The sequence below is a fragment of the Vanderwaltozyma polyspora genome, genomic scaffold, assembly GCF_000150035.1.
Source record: "Vanderwaltozyma polyspora DSM 70294 KpolScaffold1055 genomic scaffold, whole genome shotgun sequence".
NCBI classification, from domain to species: Eukaryota; Fungi; Ascomycota; class Saccharomycetes; order Saccharomycetales; family Saccharomycetaceae; genus Vanderwaltozyma; species Vanderwaltozyma polyspora.
The window spans coordinates 47,429-68,394 of record NW_001834686.1 but is presented as its reverse complement, the minus strand read 5'-3'; the positions used below and the strand labels follow the sequence as shown (position 1 = coordinate 68,394).

General features: G+C 33.7%; 5 protein-coding genes and 1 non-coding gene across 6 annotated transcripts; 2 read left to right on the top strand and 4 right to left on the bottom strand.

The window, feature by feature from the left end:
- Positions 1–461: 461 nt before the first annotated feature.
- On the top strand, positions 462–5,465 carry GCN2 (serine/threonine-protein kinase GCN2; the record flags this gene model as incomplete). The annotated part of the gene is made up of 1 exon (XM_001646478.1): positions 462–5,465. The coding sequence occupies one exon, from the start codon at positions 462–464 to the stop codon at positions 5,463–5,465; it is 5,004 nt and encodes a 1,667-aa protein (XP_001646528.1).
- A 2,686-nt stretch (positions 5,466–8,151) lies between these two features.
- Positions 8,152–10,965, top strand: STE20 (mitogen-activated protein kinase kinase kinase kinase STE20; the record flags this gene model as incomplete). The annotated part of the gene is made up of 1 exon (XM_001646477.1): positions 8,152–10,965. One exon carries the CDS (start codon positions 8,152–8,154, stop codon positions 10,963–10,965), a length of 2,814 nt encoding a protein of 937 aa, XP_001646527.1.
- Positions 10,966–11,229: 264 nt separating this feature from the next.
- Positions 11,230–13,074, bottom strand: MIF2 (Mif2p; the record flags this gene model as incomplete). Its single annotated transcript, XM_001646476.1, has 1 exon — positions 11,230–13,074. One exon carries the CDS (start codon positions 13,072–13,074, stop codon positions 11,230–11,232), a length of 1,845 nt encoding a protein of 614 aa, XP_001646526.1.
- An 887-nt stretch (positions 13,075–13,961) lies between these two features.
- YAP3 (Yap3p) lies at positions 13,962–14,987 on the bottom strand (the record flags this gene model as incomplete). The annotated part of the gene is made up of 1 exon (XM_001646475.1): positions 13,962–14,987. One exon carries the CDS (start codon positions 14,985–14,987, stop codon positions 13,962–13,964), a length of 1,026 nt encoding a protein of 341 aa, XP_001646525.1.
- A 1,976-nt stretch (positions 14,988–16,963) lies between these two features.
- Kpol_1055trna3 lies at positions 16,964–17,037 on the bottom strand. Its single transcript has one exon. It is a non-coding gene; the product is annotated as a tRNA-Val (tRNA).
- A 2,013-nt stretch (positions 17,038–19,050) lies between these two features.
- Positions 19,051–19,527, bottom strand: Kpol_1055p21 (uncharacterized protein; the record flags this gene model as incomplete). Its single annotated transcript, XM_001646474.1, has 1 exon — positions 19,051–19,527. One exon carries the CDS (start codon positions 19,525–19,527, stop codon positions 19,051–19,053), a length of 477 nt encoding a protein of 158 aa, XP_001646524.1.
- Between the last annotated feature and the right edge of the window lie 1,439 nt (positions 19,528–20,966).

Genomic DNA, 20,966 nt, shown 5'->3' with positions numbered 1-20,966 from the left:
TTTCGTGATAATTTTTCTACTTAGCCGTTAAAGGGACTTCAAGGAATTTTTTAAGGAAAAAGGTCAAAAACGTAACGCTATAAATTTTATTAAAGGTTTAATGAGTATATGAATATGAGATAGGTACTTGTAACTTTATGAAGCGACTAGAAGGGAAAGGTAATAAGGGACATACGAAATCATAGATTATATATATCTATAAATATTTGAGATTCGTGAATTAGATTTCGTTGTATATTATTTTGAATTGCATGAAAAGTTTGGATTGATTGAAGTTGAAGGTTTTTCCGGTTTAGTTTTAAAAGAAAAAAAAAAAGAAGGTCTGTGTGTGTGTGTTAATTAATCTATTTTTATCATATTTCCAGATTCTGTAGGAATAGAAGTGGTGAGGAAATAATTAGTATACAAAATTAGTTGTACGGTTGGTTTGGGGTGTATAATATAGAATTATTTGTTTCATAATGGCACTGAAGCATTTATCACTGAACGAATATTATGAGATTCAGAGTAATGAGTGCGAGGCACTGAAATCTATTTATATGGAAGACTTTACAGATTTAACTAGGAAAAAAAGTAGTTGGGATAAACAGCCTCAGATTATATTTGAAATATCTCTGCGATCTGTAAACAATGATCCTGTTGAGTCAAGTTTGACCTTACACGTAGCAATGACTCCAATGTATCCTCATACTGCAGCAGAAGTTACATTTAAAAATGTTGAAGCTGTGATGAGCCGGCAATTAGAAGAAATGCAAGAAAGGTTCGTCGAAATCCAAAAAGAGGCAGAGGGACAGGAACATATTTATGATATTACACTGCTGGTACAGGAACGACTTGATGAGATTCAAAATAATGCGAATTCACAGTCATTAGAGGAAGAAAGATTGCAACGGTTGCAAGAGGAAAACGATAAATTAGAAAAAGAGGAAAAAATAAGGGAAAAGGAAATTGAAGCCAGGAGAGTTAATGAGCAAAGAATGATTGACGAAATGGTCCAGAGAGAATTAGAGAAAAGGCAAGTAGATGATGATGATATTATGTTTAATCCAACAGCTCCAGTTTCTTTATTGCCGCCACCTGAATGGGTATCTTCTGGAGAAGCAATCGTTTTTCCAAAGGATATCAAGGCAAAATTGCCAAACAATTCAATTTATAAGTTCAGAGCTGTGGTCAATCCTACGCCGGTTAAATTATCTAATGATATTCTTTCATTTGGAAGACAATTTTTGGTGAAACCGTATATACCTCCAGAATCTCCATTGGCTGACAAATTGATGTCTTCTGGCGTAATGGAAAATTTTTGTTATCTTCTTACTGAGATTGAATTTGATAATTCTTATTTTAACACGAGTAATGGTAAAAAGGAAATTTCACATTTAGAAAAGGAATTGGATTCACTATTAAAAGTTAATCATGATAATGTTAATAAAATCTATTCTTACACTGTAGAGAGATTAGGAAGAAGTAATTCAACTTTCGTTTGGAAGGTCAGGCTGCTAACGGAGCATTGTCAGGCCTTGATGCTTTCCGAATTGATTGAATCAGTAGGATACGTTAATTTGGCCACTTCAAGAGTTTGGATGATCAGAATTTTAGAAGGATTGGAATCACTGCATAAGTTGGGTATATTTCACAAGGCTATTTCCTCACATACGGTTGTTCTTGTAAAAGATTCGGATTTTGGTACTACCTTTCCAAAGTTGATGCATCCAAGTTATGGGTTCACAATAACGAACATGCTTCTCAGATATCCAAATAGAACAGCTGCTATTTCGGAACCAATTTGGCCTTGGAATGCGCCTGAATTGACAAAACTAAAGAATAGCAAGCCACAGAGAATGACAGATATCTGGCAAACGGGTGTCGTCTTTGTCCAAATAATCAACGGTGTCGATACCGTCTTGAATTATCCTACTCCTCAGGAATTCTTGGATAGCACTGAGATGGATAGTAGTCTATATGATTTATTAGTCAAGATGCTGGATCCGGATCCAAAGAAAAGGGTCGGTGCTCTAGAATTGCTACCAATGAAGTTCTTGAGAACCAATATGGATATAAATACTAATAAACTGTCATTACCATCGGACAGTAGTGGGACTTTGGTTTCTAATAGGCGTTTGTCTACAGCTTCCGCGACATTTAGATCTAGAGGAACTTCACAATCGGGCAATAGAAGAAGGTCGTTTAATGTAGGTTCAAGATTTTACACTGTCAATCCTGCTGTTCGTTCTCGGTATGCTTCTGATTTTGAAGAAATTGCATTACTTGGCCAGGGTGCATATGGTCAAGTTGTAAAAGCACGTAATACCTTAGATAGTAGATACTACGCCATTAAAAAAATTAGACACACTGAAGAAAAATTATCTACAATTTTAAGTGAAGTGATGTTACTGGCTAGTTTAAATCATCAATATGTTGTCAGGTATTATGCTGCTTGGTTAGAAGAAGATATCAATAATGAGGAAGTTTTTGAATCAACAGATGAAGAGGAAGATAGTTTATCAGACAACAGTGACGATGAAACAGAAGATAGTGATAGTACAGATGATGAGTTATTTAATCAATCCAGTATGTTTAGGACTAGAAGCGAAGTTGGTATGGAGAGTGGAAACTGGGATTTTATTTCCAATTCTGGTTATCCTGAAATAGAATTTGCCAATTCTAACGAAGATGGATCTTTAAAAAGTAGTACAGCACTTTCAACAGAATGCAGTGACGATGACGATGACGATGATGACGACAGTGATGATGATGATGAATCAATGAATGGTAATAACAATCGCGTTGCATCCTCAAAAAATAGAAACATTAAGCAGAAACAGGTTAAACAAAAGAGTACCCTATTTATCCAAATGGAGTATTGTGAAAATAGAACATTATATGATTTGATACATTCTGAGAATTTAAGTGGTCAACGTAATGAGTATTGGAGATTGTTTCGTCAGATACTAGAGGCATTAAGTTATATTCATTCTCAAGGTATCATTCATAGGGATTTAAAACCTATGAATATTTTTTTTGATCAATCCAGAAATATTAAAATTGGTGATTTCGGTTTAGCTAAAAATGTCCATAGGTCGTTAGATATATCAAAGTTAGAGTCACAATCTGTTGCAGGCAGTGCTGATAATTTGACATCAGCAATCGGTACCGCATTATATGTTGCCACTGAAGTTCTAACTGGAAAAGGGCATTATAATGAAAAAATCGATATGTATTCTTTAGGGATTATATTTTTTGAAATGGTACACCCATTTTCTACTGGTATGGAGAGGGTTATGATTTTGAAAGACCTAAGAAGCCCGGAGATCAAATTTCCAAGTGGCTTTGATAATAGTAGATTGAAAACAGAGAAAAGGATAATAACTATGCTTCTTGACCACGATCCTAGTAAAAGACCAGATGCCCAAGCACTATTGAATAGTGGACTACTTCCTGTAAAGCACCAAGATGAAGTTACAAAAGAAGCATTGAAAAGTTTGGCAGATCCTTCTTCTCCATGGCAGCAAAAGGTTAGGGAAGCTCTGTTCAACCAATCATATAGTTTAACAAATGATATTTTTTATGACAATTCGAAACCTTTGAGTACTCCATTTGGTCAAATTTTAAGATCAAAAATGATACAGGAAGTTATATGTATATTTAGAAAACATGGTGGTGTTGAAAATAATGAGCCACCAAGGATATTTCCTAAGGCACCCATCTATAGCAATCAAAATGTCTACGAGGTATTAGATAAGGGAGGTACTGTTCTACAATTGCAATATGATTTGACGTATCCCATGGCGAGGTATTTATCCAAAAATCCCAACTGTGTTTCTAAGCAGTATAGATTTCAGCATGTATATAGGCCCCCACAAAATCTGAAATCGACATTAGAACCAAGGAAATTTGGAGAAATTGATTTTGATATAATCTCCCAAACATCATCAGACTCCCCATTCCATGATGCAGAAACGATTAGAATTATTGATGAAATATTGACAGTATTACCTGTCTTTGAAAAGTCGAACGCATTCTTTATTATGAATCACGCGGATATTCTGGATAGCGTATTTAACTTTGCAAACATTGACAAGGCTCAAAGACCAATCGTTTCAAGAATCTTATCACAAGTTGGTTTTGCGAGGTCATTTAAAGATATTAAGAATGACTTGAAAACCCAGTTAAACATTTCATCTACATCTTTAAATGATCTTGAACTATTTGATTTCAAGCTGGATTTTGACAGTGCCAAGAACAGACTTCATAAGGTCATGATAGACAGTCCTCATTTGCGAAAAATTGATGAGTCTCTTTTATATATAACTAAAGTATTAAATTTCTTAAAACCATTTGAGGTTACTAGAAATGTTGTGATTTCACCATTAAGTAATTACAATAGTGCATTCTACAAAGGAGGAATTATGTATCAAGCTGTTTATGATGATGGTACGAATAGAAATTTGGTTGCTGCTGGTGGTAGGTACGATAGTTTAATATCTTACTTTGCAAGACCATCAGATGAAAAGAGTAATATTGTACAAAGAGCTGTTGGTTTCAATTTAGCATGGGAGACCATATTTGGTGTAGGGCAAAATTTCTTCAAACTTGGAGGAGGCTCTAAATTAAAAAAGAGGAACAAGTATCTGAAGGACACTGCGGTTGATTGGAAGCCTAGGAGATGTGATGTGTTGATTTCTAGTTTTTCCAACCCACTTTTGAATACGATAGGTGTCAATATATTAAACCAACTTTGGAAGAAGGGTATCAATGCCGATATGTTGAGAAATTGCAACTCCATTGAAGACGTGGTATCTGGAGCACAAAGGGATGGTGTCGATTGGATAATTCTGGTAAAGCAACAGAGTTATGCTGTTACTGGGCATAATAGGAAGTTTAAGCCTTTAAAAGTTAAAAGATTGACAACCAACACTGATATTGATATGGACCTAGACGAGTTTTTTACTATTTACCAGCATGATACAGAAGGGATACCGTTTGTTAAAGACAAATTATCCTCTATTGAACTTGATGATTCAAAACATTGGGACGACATTAGTAGTGCAAGCAGTAGCCAAGGTGGTGATCTTGATGAAGGATTAAACTATTTATCAAGACAAAAAATTGTCTATGTTCCGAATCAGGCAACAAGATCGAAAAAGTCTAACAAAAGGGACAAATGGGTCTATGAAGAAGGAGCAAGAGCTGCATCTCAAAATATTGTCAATAGCATGATGTCAGCACCGATTATCGCCGTAGACACATTACGTGAAGAAACGTTGCAGATAATATCCATTACATCTTTAGCACAAAAAGATGAATGGTTACGTAAAGTGTTTGGTTCGTCTAACAACTCAGCGCCAAGAAGTTTTGCAACTAGCATTTATAATAACCTTTCAAAAGAAGCATCTAAAGGACACAGATGGGCTATATTATATAGTAACAAAACCAACCAATCTTGTGTTGTCGATTTACAAAGATAATTTATTTGAGTATATAATTATAGATAGTTAACAATTTTAATGAATGTAATGGAATTGTGTTTTTAGTTATTTGATTTATTTATAACGTAACTGAACCGTTGTGCATCAATATACCTTTCTATCGAATATATATATATATATATATTTATTTATCAGGTGATGCATGTTAGAGCGTTTAATTTGTATATAAGTTTCATCAATGGTAATCAAGTTATATAAAATTAGATATGTTGGAACATTTTAAGACTTTTTGTAATAAATATGGCAACTAATCAATCCTTTAAAGATTTGGATAAGAATAATAGTTTAGGATAGTCGCTAAAATGTATTATAAATAATTTATTAGCTTCAAGATGTGGATTTTTCTTTAAAACTAAAATTTGACTTGAAAATATGCGGTTTAAGGTTTCTGATTCTTCATGATCCATAAGATTTTTAACAGTGGCGGTTATATTATTGGGAGGGCAACTAGTTAATATGTCAAGGTCTTTCCAGTTAGTTTAATGTTATCGATGTTATTTGGTGGATAATTTTCAAGTCATGTCACTGATTTTTTGTTTATAACTTTATGAGTGATTGTAAATGTATTCAAAAGAAGAGAAGAGTTCATTCAACTGGCTATCTTCTAAAATCGTTGGCTAGGGTGTATACTTCATTGGAAATGTTTGTGACTAAATATTAGCTGATTAAATTTGATTTTGGATGCAAGAACTAAGAAATATTGTATCTAGTGATACATTTTATTAATTTTAGGGAAATGTTTCTTAATTTCACGATGCCTCTGGTTATTGAGACGTTGTTAATGGAACCTAACTGGCGATTGGATAAATAATGTTAGAATCGATATTTTAAAAACAAATGGATTGTTGTGGATATGGGTCAATACTACTTCCTAAAGCATCCTCAATCACAACTCTGGTGGAAACCTAGGTATAGAAGCTAATAGAATCAGTCTATATTTAATACAGATAAATTATCAGTTGACCCTCTAGCATCTAATAGTTGATAAATCTATTAATATGAGAAGATTGAGCCAAAACTTAAAAGATTGACATATACCTCATAAATTTCAAATGCAAGACTTTTCCTGACATCTTGTAAGGAAATGCTTTCTGCAAAGTCATCTTTAATAAAAATGTGGATATAACACCAATTGAAGTTACTTGCTTATTCGTTTTTCGTTGAATACATTTATTCCCACCTTAGTTACTATGAATAGTCATTTCCTGAAGATATTTAACGATAACTTGAGTAGACAAGGTGCATGAAGATACCTGTTTGAAAATTAAACTGTGAGGAGAATATTTAATGAAAGGAAGAATTGAAGTGCAGTACTTAGATTAAAATCTAGCTTTGTATTTGATATATATTATATAAATTGAAATAAAGAACCCAATATAAAAGGGAGGAATGGCTTTCATTCCTTCCAAGACAACAGTTGTAGCGGCTCTTTAAGATGATCTCAAAAATTAGAAACTAGAAGAGATATTCGTAATAACAGTATTTGAATTGTGAATCTCATCCTACATTCCTAGACAAGTGAGTATATCGATTTCCTAAAATTGCTTTCAAGGGATTAATCCAAAGCTTCTAATAGCAACCGAACGAAAGTATCGATGAAGGCTCGAAATCAGTTAAGAATGGAAATTAATTTCGAGATATAAAAGTACAAATAATGCTGAACACAAGATAAAAAGATTCAATAAGATATATAAATTTCTGTTGCATCTGAATAGCTGTTTTTTCGTCTCGTTTAGACAAGTCGCTAAAACTACAATATAATATTTCCCCATATAATGTGGATTTGTTCTTTTCATTGAAATGACTTCTCTATCAAAAAGTCCACATTCTATAAACGGTATAAATCAGCAATCATGGCTTTACAGATGCATTATTTTCAAATTTTTTAAAATAAGTTATGACAATATTGGGTATATTTTAAAGATCGATCTGATAACATAATGATTAATGACGCAATAATAAATCAAACACCATTAAAATATGACATCAGTTAGAAATTAATCTATGACGATGTGCTATACCTCAAAGATCACTGATAATTGGGAATGTTGCTAATAATGAAACAGTATTACTCGAGCTTCCAAAAGAAAGAAAAAATAGTCTGAACTGTCATGTAAGTGACGTACATCACTTTTTTTTTCTCTCTCTTATAATTCATTATTGAGATAACCTCACTCCTGCCTGGCCAGCCCATTGGGACAATCATTGTAAAATGATTGCTGTGATAACGAAATCATTATGATAATACTTCTTCATGCGAATATTCAATCCTCATACAATGGGTATACAATAGTAGTAGTTTGTTGTTGAAATCTAGGACTACTACTATTATTATTATTATAATCCAAAGAGGTTGACCAATTTGAGGTGTATCTCATCGATTTTTCATACTATCAGAAACCTCACCTTCCTTATTCGGTAATCTTGTTCCAGTCAAATTCGCCTTTTTAGTCGAATTTGCTAAAAGGAGAAAATCATATCGAAAATAGATCAAACGAAATGTTTGGAACTTTATTTGCATTTCGAATTGATTTAAAGAAAGGAAGGTTTTATATCTGATTTAAAAGTGTTTTATGAGTTGTAGTAGGTAAGTTTGGCGTTGTTGTGAGTCTCGAAAAGATAAAAAGGAAGATCCTTAGATCAGATCTATATTGTACTTGAAGGGATGACTGGGTCTGTCCAGCCAGAAGACAACGATCATTTTGAAAATGGTGTTGAAAAAAATATCCTTCACAATGATGAAGATTCCAGGACTGCAATGGTTGACGATAGTGAGGGATCATTTCCTGAGGTGCGTGGAGAGGTAAGTTATGTGGAGGAAGGGATTGTCAATAGTTCAGGACTAAACTCGGTGGTTAAAGAAGCTGGAGAGAGTAAAGATGCGACGGCCTATAAGTCAATGGATCCTAGGCATTTGCCAAGAGGGAAAGTTGAAATCTTACCAGATGGTATGACAGATGCGACTAATGCTTCTACATCTCTGGATGATCCAATACAGTTTACTAGAGTCTCTTCTTCATCAGTATTAAGCGGAATGTCAGGCTCAAATATTCAAGATGAAATTATAAATGCTGAAAATAAAATTTTAAAGGATAAAAGGGAAGAGGTACTGACTAATTCTAATACTAGCCAAGAAGAACCAAATGCATTTGTAGATACAAGTAACAATAATACAACTGTTTTGTCGGGCTCTAATATGGAAGTTAACGAAACTGTTACCATTAGTGAAACCTTAACCTCAACGTTAAGAATTTCTCAATTTGATCAACAAATTTCGTCTGCATTTCAAGATACATCTACTATTTATAATAATACATCAGAAAGTCATGATTTTTTAAATAATACTGGCAATATAAGTCAAATTTACAAGAAACCTCCATTACCATCAACGCCTGCTCCTCCAACTCCTAATCCTACACCACCAATGACTTCCGCAAACGTTACTACACCAGTAATTCAACAAGGTATAATATTACCCAAGTCTACATATTCTGGAAGTGTTCCTATATCGACGATTAAAGCATCTGACAGGTCTGCAACAAATTTAACTAATTTAAAGGCCCCTCAACAGAATAGCCCCAAAATAAATTCATACTCAAAAATCTCAAATCAAATAAATTCATCAAATTCATCAAGTAATGTTGACATAAGTAAAAGAAAAACCAGTGGCAGCAGAATGAAAGGAGTCTTCTCTTCATTTGTTCAAAATATGAAAAGGAATTCTCAGGGTGAAAAAAGAAAGTCAGGTAGTAGTGTCAAGATTTCAACTCCATATAATGCAAAACATGTTCACCATGTGGGAATTGATACAAAGACTGGTGAATATACCGGCCTTCCTGAAGAATGGGAAAGATTATTAACATCTAGTGGTATATCCAAAAAAGAACAACAGCAAAACCTACAGGCCGTAATGGACATTGTTCAGTTCTATCAGGATGCTACCAAAACAAGTGGTGAAGAAAAAATGTTGAAAACATTTAAGGTTTCAGATTCAAACACCAATTTGGTAGCATCTTTTAGAACGCCGTCTTCGTCATCAGTAAACAGGTTTGAGTCATCACCAAGTCCACTTTCGCCAGAGGTTTCTTACAATGCACACTCATCTCATTTACAACAATTTCCATCATCGGCTTCGACACCAAATATTAGAAATTCCCCAATAATGGGATCTTATGATTCTTTACCAAAATCCTCATCAAGCGATAAATTTATACCCACAAGACCTGCACCAAAGCCACCAGTTAAACCTAGCGGCAGTTTAACACCACCATTATCTTCACCTAGTCTACCAGCTTCGGCGAATAATATAAATACTGTTAAAAAATCACCAAGTCAGAAATCGATTAGATTACCATCTCGTCACGAAACCGCTAAAAAGGAAAAACAGCCTCTTCCCCCACTACCTAATGATGACACTACTAAGGTTAATCCAAATGTAGCCAACGATAAAAAGATGCCACCAATTCCAAATACAAATAATATAAACAGAGATGCATCTAAGAAGGTAAATACAAAATCATTAGAAAAGAAGAGAGAGGAAAGGGAAAGAGCTATTAAATTGCTATATCAAAGACTATCTGAAATTGTATCTGATGGCGATCCAAGTTCTAAATATACGGACTTAATTAAGATTGGACAAGGTGCTTCAGGTGGTGTCTATACAGCTCATGATCCGACTAGGGAAGGTTATGTTGCAATCAAGCAAATGAATTTAGAGAAACAACCTAAAAAGGAACTAATTATTAATGAAATTATAGTTATGAAAGAAAGCAAGCATGAAAATATTGTTAATTTTATAGATTCATATTTATTGAAGGGCGATTTATGGGTTATTATGGAATATATGGAAGGTGGATCCTTAACAGACGTCGTTACACATTGTTTATTAACAGAGGCTCAAGTTGGTGCTGTTTGTAGAGAGACATTATCAGGTCTGCAGTTTTTACATTCCAAAGGTGTTATTCATAGAGATATAAAATCTGATAATATTCTACTATCCATGAGAGGTGACATCAAGTTAACAGATTTTGGCTTTTGTGCACAAATTAATGAATTGAATTTAAAAAGAACGACAATGGTCGGTACTCCGTATTGGATGGCACCAGAAGTTGTTTCAAGGAAAGAATATGGTCCAAAAGTTGATATATGGTCATTAGGTATTATGATAATAGAAATGATTGAAGGTGAACCTCCATATCTAAATGAAACACCATTAAGAGCATTGTATTTAATTGCAACAAATGGTACACCTTCCCTGAAAGAACCAGAAGCATTAAGCGATGCCCTGAATAATTTCTTAGGATGGTGTCTAAAGGTCAATCCAGACGAAAGAGCCTCTGCAAAAGATTTACTATTAGATCCATTTATTACAGAAATAGCCGATAGTAATGAATCTTTAGCGCCTTTAGTGAAACTGGCAAGCATGAAGAAGTTATCCGAGAAAATGGATGATGATGGTGATGATGAATCAGATTACTAAGAGATAGATATTTAATAGACTTCAACTATTAATATCATATTCAAATGTAATGTAAATATATAGAATCAAATATGATAAGTACAATTCAAAACTTTTTTAAATTTTTTTTTATTATTAACAAGGGGAGTGCATAAAACATGCTAAAAAGATTTCTGGAGAATAATTTAATATATGGATATATTTAAATGCTATTTAATAATTAAATTAAAGTGATTGGATATCGCCCTATCAATGCTAAAATTATTGTTACAAATTTTTGAAAACTTAGATTTCAGACAAACTCATTGTACTTCCTAATGACATGTTGCTTGGTACAGGTGAATTATTTTCACTCTTTTCATTTCTAGTTTCTTTTAGATTGTTATCAGTTTTTAAACTGAATTCATCTTCCTCTCCGTCCTCTTCATCTTCACTCTCCATTATACTAGACACAGAAGAAACCTTTCTATTTGGATCACTGTTGAAATCTTCAGGAACAGACACCTGAACAAAAAACATCTTTACTTCATTTCGTCCAATATTTTCGAATGCATACTCGTTAAAAGCAGGAACTTGTAAGGTTGAACCTTCAGTCATTATAAATTTATTATTTGATAGTGTCACCTCTACAATGCCCTGGATAATATAAAAAGTCATGAAGGTATTATAGGAGTCACTTAATTTTTTTTTTGCGTGAATGGGTAATTTTAACATCCCACTTGCAAAATGTTCCTTATGCTTATCAAACATCACTTCAAGTGAATAGTTTTCTTCTTTCGTTTCCTTTGATTGTGCTGATTGTGCTATGTTTGGACCAAAACCCACAATTTCATCACCTTTTGTATTAAGATTTACATTGACATTTGTTTGCAAGATACCTTTCTTTAACCAATTTGCAGAATGGATTGAACCTGAAGAAATTTCATCAAGAATTTCTTTGTTTGGATTCATACCATTCGGGTCATAGTTTGGTGTCTTCCTTGGTCTACCTCTTGGTTTACCAGTTGGAACATAGTTATAAGGTCTTGTTCTTGTTGCTGCCTTTTTCTTCTTCCTTTGTCTTTGAAATTCTTCTGCCTCAGCTTCGTCCTCATCAACAACATCATATGTAATAATTTTTTCTATATCCAACTGTGGCTTATTAGATTTTCTCTTGTAAACGATTTTTTCATTTCTCCAATATTCCAATGGTGCTACTTTAACTCTACTTGACCTTCTTAAACCATCATTATCATCTTTATTACTTGTAAATTCATTTTCATTTGAATTAGGGAACTCTTCATCAGAACTGACAGGAACATTAGATCTATAACTCCTTGGTAACGATATCTCTTCATTATCATCATCATCTTCTTCTTCTTCTTCTTCTTCTACTATACTTGAATTAATTTCATTAGCATTGTCCCCTTCAACACTAGAATTATTATCATTATCACTATTATCTGTAGTTGAAGAACCTTCATCAATTGATGAATCTCCTAAAATGTAATCTCTATCTTCTTCACTAATTAGTTCATAGTCATCACCTAATTCGTCTTCAAGTATTGCATTATCTGAAGTGTTGAAAGAAGTATTATCTCGTGTAGTATTTGCGTCTTCGTCATCGTCTGCTACTAGATCTGGAACATCTCTATAGTCTGGTTTCTGTCTCTTTTCTGGCGTCAATCTAATCATTGACTGATCATTGTCATTTTCAGGAACATACCTTCGCTGATTCAGGATAGGAGGTGATCCTAAATTAGATATAGATTCATCTTGTGGACCTTCTTCAAGTATTGGATCAAAATCATTAACTGAATTGAATGAATGCAATTGCGAAGTTCTTCTGGAGTTTATTATAGGGGTATTGGGTATTCTAAAACCTTCGTTGTCCGTATTAGAAAGGGTTCCACCCTTATTATTATTATTATCATCACCATTGCTAGTATCAACAATACTATTATTATTATCTATAATTAACAATGATGACTTCCTGGAGTGTCTCCTTCTAGGTTGGGAAACAATTGAACTCACAGTATCATCGTCATTGAAATAATCATCTATATTTTCCATAGAATATTCATCTCTTGTCCTTTGTTTAGCATTTATACCAGTTTTCCTGGATTTAACACCCAGGTTCATATAATCCATTATTCCAAGCAGTAATAAAATTGGATCAAGCAAGGCTGGAGGGAACACTATAAAAGGTCCTTCAAATGAAATATGACCAGCACAAGGACTTGTTTAATGGAGTCACCCTATTTAAATTAGATATTATAATTAAATAGTCTTTAGATGGATAGATTTGATCGATCTATCTTTAAATATATATTTCTAGGAAACTGACGCGTACTCAGGACCCATCACGCGTAATTAACTTGTAAGAGTTCGGGTAAATATCTAATTCATAAAGACTACTAGATACAAGTTTAATAAACCAATGTATTTAAAACCTTTAAATAATACATAACAAATCTATATAATACAACCTACTAATTTATTTAACAAAACAGGATGAGTGGGATCTTGGAATCCTTCTCTTTATAATTGGCTTCCTCCCCTTTGGATCCGATAACTGTGACATAAAAGAAGATGTTATTGTAAAACCACCACTAATTTCATTTCATTTCAATTGGAACGTCAGTAATTTGAATTATTCTACAATCAATAGTCTATTTTGAAAGACACCAATTTGGTTCACTCTGATGCAATTGCATCATATTTAAATCGTCACCGACTTTGACATCGAAATATTGAATGTCATATCAGTAGTGCAGGTACTTGTACCGTTCAATATTAACAATAAAATAACTTATATAAGAGATAGAGAATTCTAGTAATGCATATATACTAGTATTAATGAAAAAAATTAGTACGATTTTTTATATGTATCTTTATTTTTTTGATTTGTTATAGTTTCTTTAAAAAAAATTGCTCGTAGTAATAATAATAAAAAGTATAATAATAATTAACGTCATTGAATTTATATTTGAATTTGTTATTAGTTCAAATAGACAAAGAAAAAATAATTATTAAACCTACACTTTACAATCGTTTATAGCTTTCTCTACAGCAGCGTCGATTAATTCTTTGGTGTAAGCAGGGCCATGGCCATGACAGACTTCGTTACCTCTCAAGTTTTCCATTACTTGAGCTATATCAAAGTCTAAGAAATCCGTCAGACTGTGTAAGTACTCCCAAGTTGCCGTCACTGTCAACAGCTGGTTATTTGTATCATCCTTGTATAATAGTTTATTTTTTGAATTTGAGCCATGTTGCTTGCCACTTAGAATTTGTTCGAAGAATTCATCTTCTGTTGGGAAATTGAATTTGATATTTTCATTATCTAGATAGCTTAAATTTTGATTGCTGATGTCATGAGAGACACTGTTTCTATAAGAATAAGAATCCTGACTAAAATTTGGACTAATATTCTCATTTTGTGAACCAGTTTGACTCATCGGTAGACTTTGGTTTCTACTTGTATCGTTTTTATTGTTATTGTTATTTAGTATCAGTTGGTTAGTAATTTTTTTCAAATTTTCTAATTCCAATGATAAATTTTGCTTGTTTAATTCACTTTCTCTCAATTTTGATTCTAGTTCTCTTAATTTGGCCTCTTTTCTTTCTCTAAAAGCTTTTTGAGCTTGTCTATTACGTTCTTTCTTCTTTGCTTTATCATCTGACATAGGATGATCCAAAGGGAAATTTTCAGTACTATTTGGTGAGATAGTTATATTATTATTGCTTGAACTAGCTGAGTGAAGCATGCTATCATTTTTGATTGAATCGATAGGAGAGTATTCGAATAAAGAAGTGTTGTTGTTGGTATTATTTTCATTAAAGTTCATGATAGGATGGTTTTGTTGGATTACATTGTTATTAAAGTTATTATCGTTATTAAAGGCACTGGGGTCAGTATTGCCATTGATATTATTATTATTATTTGGAACTAAATTCATCTCATCTTGTTCTTGCTGTTTAATCATAGCCATAATATCAGCTTGATTATCGACATCATTGTTGAAATAAAATTCGTTTTTGACAAAACTATCAAAACTCATTTTGTAGTTGCAGTGGAGTGTCCGTAATGAGGGGATAATGATGAGGGTATTAATTGAAATAGAGAGGTATAAATGGAAGGTATGTGTGGGAATAGCCTGTATTTATATTTTTCCTTTACAACAGAATGGAACAAAAACTGATAGTAGTAACAACGATCACGAACCAATAAATTAATTCTATTACAGTATTTTTCACAAATAGCAGTTCCTAATAGCTATAATTGATAGAGAATAAAATATATCGAAAAGATACACTTTAGCAGAACAAAAAAATGGTGGTAAGGCAAATGTATAATATATTTAGATGCAATATAAAGAAATATGCATAAACCGATACCAATCGATAGATTGAAAGATGGTGAGCTTTACTAATTTAAATTAAATGGGTAGAAACCAAAGTTAGTTTTAAAAAAGAGATGAAGAAGGAAAAAAAAGACAAGTTATAAGTTATTAGTTATTAGTTATAAGTTATTAGTTTTAAGTTATCAGTTTTAAATTATCAGTTATCAGTTATCAGTTATGAGTTATATGAATTAAAGCAAAAAATTCGAATCGAATTCGGATAAATCCGTAATTAATAACAATATCTTCTCAGTACCAAGAGACGTATGAGACGATTGTTGCAACTTTTGACATATGAATCAACTACAAGCTAAAGCCTAAAGCCTAAAGCTTTAACTGAAAGCTTTAGCTTTCAGTTAATTGTGTTTGTATTTAAAGCAAGAAGATGACAAACTCTATCTTGGGGCCAGGAGAGGTCTGGTGTCGATTTGAAATTAATCTTAAATTGATTGCAATACACCCACCCTCTCTCTCTCTACCCTACCTTGGACCTGTGACCTTCCCTTCCCTTCCAGTTGAATTCATTCTAATCCATTCAAGAATATATACTTCAATAAGAAAAGAAAGTGAATATATCTATCGTTCAAGAGAATGAATGGGATGGACGTTAACTCAGCATGCACAACTACAACAACAGAGATGATGTTGATGATGATGATGATGTGTAGTTGTTGAGGTGTTCTGTCCCCCCCCCCCTCCCCAAGATATCTCAGTTTCTCATCTTTTCAATGGTCTTCTACAACGTGGTATTATCTAGATGGATGTGTATATGGATGAGGTATGGCCTGGCCTGGCCTGGTTTGGGTTGGGTTAGTGCTTAATAGTAATCTATATTTAGCATACAGTGTCCTGTCCAGTCCGATGTGTATGTATGTATGTATGTCTGTCTGTCTGTCTGTCTGTCTGTCTGTCTGGTTGTTTCTTGTATTTATCAGTAATCCTTGAATTGTAGAGGGTGTGCTACAAAGGGAGGGGAGGGGAAGGGGGAAGAAGACCTCATTTAGGTTGTGTAAGTGTAAGAGATGGATAAGGGTGAACAAAGAGTAGAAAACAAGTACATTTGGTCTTAGAGTAACGTGGTTTTGTCGGTAATACGGATCACAATCAACCCATAACGCTAACAATAGGGCAGGTAGTTTGACCCGCATTGCATTGATATATTAAGAGTCCTTGCAATATACTCTACTCTGTAGTACTTTGTAGTGATTGAAAGATGAGTTCTTGGAAGGCATCGGAAGGGGCAGGAGGAAGAGAGAGCAGAGTATCATCATCGGTGGTAGTACCGGTCGTTCTTGTATTAGTTGTTGCGGTTGGGAGATGGACTGGATGGGATGGGATGGGATGAGATGGTGATGTTAGTGGTGGGTGCTTGGCACTAATGTGAGGACAAGGAATAAAAAAAAATGAAACTCATGTTGTTTCTTTTGGGTTTAGCAGGAGATGATGGAGTCGGCTCCTGCAGGGGGATGAGGAAGAGACCAGTGTGAAGAAAGAGAAGAGTAGAGAAGAAAGAAAGTAGCTGGTTATAAAATTGTCCCATTGGACAAGCCAATGGGAAGAAAAAGGAAAAAGAAAAGAAAACATGAGACGAAGAAATGGCTCAATTTTTATGGGATGGAAAAAATAAATTAATTTGATTTCGCCCAGGATCGAACTGGGGACGTTCTGCGTGTTAAGCAGATGCCATAACCAACTAGACCACGAAACCATATTAATTGTGGTGATTTTTTTCAATAGCTCTATAAGTCCTTATAACATAAAGTTTGTTTTTTTTGCAAACAAGCTCTCATGACTTTAACTTACGTATGAACAGGCAAATCAGACACCATAAACTAAACTTCTTTAAGTGGTGGGCGATAAGCTGCCAAGAAAGCAGGATTTTTAGGATAAGTTGGATCGTTATATACGAATACCCTGTTTTCCAGGGTATTGTCTAGGGCTCGTTGGAGTTTGTGGCGCATACTGTGCCCAGTTTTAGACACGATTCTAAATGTATCAATTTACTGGTTTGTAGGATTACGTTGGCTCATTGTGGTCACTCTGTTACTAGATAACTGGATCATTTCTTTATTCTGATACATAGTTACTTAATATATGACGTTACATAAGGTTCTTTTATACTTCAAGATGCCTTGAAGAATTTTCACTTCGGACAGACACTCGTGAGACATGATAATATGGCTTTATAAGAAACGTCACATGACTAATGTCAGCACAATTCTATCAATTCTATCTACCATATTTATCCTATCTATCTTATCTATCTTATCTCAACTATATATCTGTCTGTTGTCCTCTTATTCCACAAGACTTCGTCTAACGGTTTATCTTCGAAAGGTTCATACACATTTAGATTTAGGTTTGAAGTGGTCATGTTACTTGTACTGACGATGTCGTTGTGACTTTGATCTGGATGCTCGAGGATAAAGTTTATGTCACCATTGCTGTCTTTCGCACAAGGTGGATGTATCGATTTTTCCAATATATAGAAGGAACAAATAATTTTTAGTTCCAAAGTATAAACTATTTATGTTACAAAGACTACTATGTTAAGGGAGGATGAACGAGTTACCACTCACTGATCTCGATACTAGGTCAAAATGCCTATGTAACGTATATCTACTCTCATTAAAGCTTAAAGCTCTTACCATTATGACAGATGTAATGATTTCATATTCACTTGTAATTTCAATCGTTTCGTTAGCTGGTTATTTTACTGTAAACTCCTCTTTTTTTTACATTTTAAGGTTAAGAACTTTACTTTTATTAGTTGAAAATAGAATTTTATGTTTTGCAAAGGTTTTTTATTAACCAGATTGAACTATAAAAAACATAATAAAATAGCTATCAAAGCTCTAAATGGAAGAGAAAATATAAATATTAAAAAACAAAAGCCTCAAAACATAAAAATGTAATAAATTAGAGCACCTTAGTTTAAGTCAAGGTGCAGTCATACATAAATGGTAAGAATGATGTGACACAATTACTAACTTTAACTTTTCAAAATCGTTCCAAGTAGTCGGTTTCGTTGAAATCCGTGTCATCGTAGTTTCTTATATTTTTACTCACGTGCTCAAAAACTCATGTATCGTTTGGCCAGTATTTGGCGAGTATTAATTATTATTCAGCTGTATAGTTAGCTTGGTATAAGTTGGAATAAAGAGAGTTCTGAGGTTATTCAAGGAAATCTTAATTTAGAGATCTGTCTGATAAAGTGAATATACTGTTAATTAATTTTGTTATTAATTGATCTTTTTACATACAAGCTAAAATACTAAATGATATACAATAATCTCTTTTAATAGCACTATTGACAATATGAAACAACGTTGTTGTAACAACATACATCTCATCACTATCAAGGCTGATAAGAAGTAACCTCAAAATAATACATCTCAGGCAATGAGGTGGGAAGCATTGAAAATTGGTCTGAAGTATTAAATCATTCTGATCAGTCCTCCCCACCCACTATTATTGACACAATATTCGATAACATGATACTGGTCACATAGGTACCAGTCATAACTATGCGACTGGAATTGTTTATCATTGGCCATGCTAGCAGAGTTACTATAGCTACCATTCTGACGCAACCCGTCCGGGGCCACATCAATGACCCCATTTGGCGAAACTCCGTCACTATACCTCTTATAATGGCGGTGTGTGTCTGGTGTCTGATTGTATACTAATGCTGAGGCTAGTACATCTTGGTCGCATTTAATTAGTTGTTCGCCCATTTCAAGAATAGTAACTTCATTATAACTGTCATTGCTAAGATTGATTTGTTGAATAGCGCATGATAGTCTATTTTACCTGGCTTAGTCTCCTTCACGATATAGCCGTTATCTTCATGACCCCTCCCGTAGAGTACAACATCGAGACTGTAACTCAATGATAGTAGTGTACTTAGTGAAGAAAAAGTCAACAATTCTATACTTCTTTTACAGTCTGAGGTCAGACACTTGCTATCCATTTTGCAATCGATGCATAACTCCCACACCGCAATTATGGTCTGCAGAGCATGATGAGCAAAAGCCCCCCATATTGCAAAATAACTAAAATCCGGCATGGTGTTCGCCATCAGGATGGCAGCCCAGATCGCTGCGTGCATCACTGATTTATCGTAATCAGGAGATTCAACCCAGGCTAGCGCTGCAACTAGTATTGTCGCTATTACGGTGATGTGTGTTTTAACCATTTTTTTGTTAGTCTAAGTTTGTATTATTCACCAATGTACACTTGGATAGCACTACGAGATGTTATATAGTTAACAAGTATACAATCCCTGAAGTAATCCTTACTTAATCGAGTACTCTCACGCTTACCTCTCTATATATCTGTGTATCTAAACTCTACAATTGTATACATTTGATCATATCTGAACCTTAGGTTAATTGGCCTCTTTATATAAACTTCTGTTTGTGATGAGTTTGCAACCATTTTCGATATTTGTTGTAAGCGCGCTGTTAGCTGAGGTTACTAGGCAACAGCAAATGTCGTAAGGAGTTCGGCGATAATTGCGATGCTCTGGTGGGTCCGGGTAATATGTCTAGTTTCTCTTTGTTACGACCTAACAGCATAGTGAATATGCTGTTAGGTTTGCAGGATATTTTATCACGTGATTTTGGTGATTTGTATTCTTTGTTGTGAATTCTTAATTTATAGATATCTAGTAATCGTACGTTGAATAAGTGCTTGGTATTGCTTTTATTCTATTCGTCTGTTTGGTAGCAGTCTAGTACTGTTAATAAATATATTTACTATTAAAGAGTTCTATATCCTCTTTCTAATGTACGAATTAAGTAAGTTATATGCAATAATATACAGTTGTATGTTTATGTTCAGATGTTAACTTAATATCTGAGTTTTTCATTATAGTGATTTATTTAAGATGATTTTTGAAGTATTAGTAATATTTATTTATTTCTCCGTGGAGTCTTATATTTGAACTAAATAAATATATAATAATAAATTGAACAGATGATATTTCGATATTCAAAAATATCATGTCCTTTGCACTTCACTACCACTGATACAATTGATTGTTGTCAATTGCTAGGTTATAGTTTATTCTTGTAATCATTAATCATAGTTGCAAACTATCAATACCATTCATAGTTGTACACTATCATATTAATAATCTATTGGATTTGTAATCTTCGATTGTACCTTATCATTGCAATAAATAGTTATTGCTTTATAACAATATCCTGTAAACCTACAACTATATTACCTATATTTTAGGTCACAACATTAATTTTGTTATTAATTGATCTTTTTACGTACAAGTTAAAATACAAAATAATACACAGTAATATACAATAATCTCTTTTAATAGCACTCTTGATAATATGTTAGTTTCGTTATTGACTTCATCTACTTTCGAAGCATCGATCATAAAATTTGGTAAAACACAATTACTGGCCAAAACTATTGTCTTTTGTTCCGGAAAATAGAAAATATACCCAAAACTGTTCGGATCTTTGCATAAAGTGATAGTATTTACCCCAGGTGGTTGAACCTTCCGTGTGGTGCTGTAGCATCTTCATAAGGACAGAAGAAAGTTTCGGTACCTACTATGGCATCCTCCTCCAGTTTAATTGGATTTTTGCCTTCGCCCATTACCACTAAACCAGG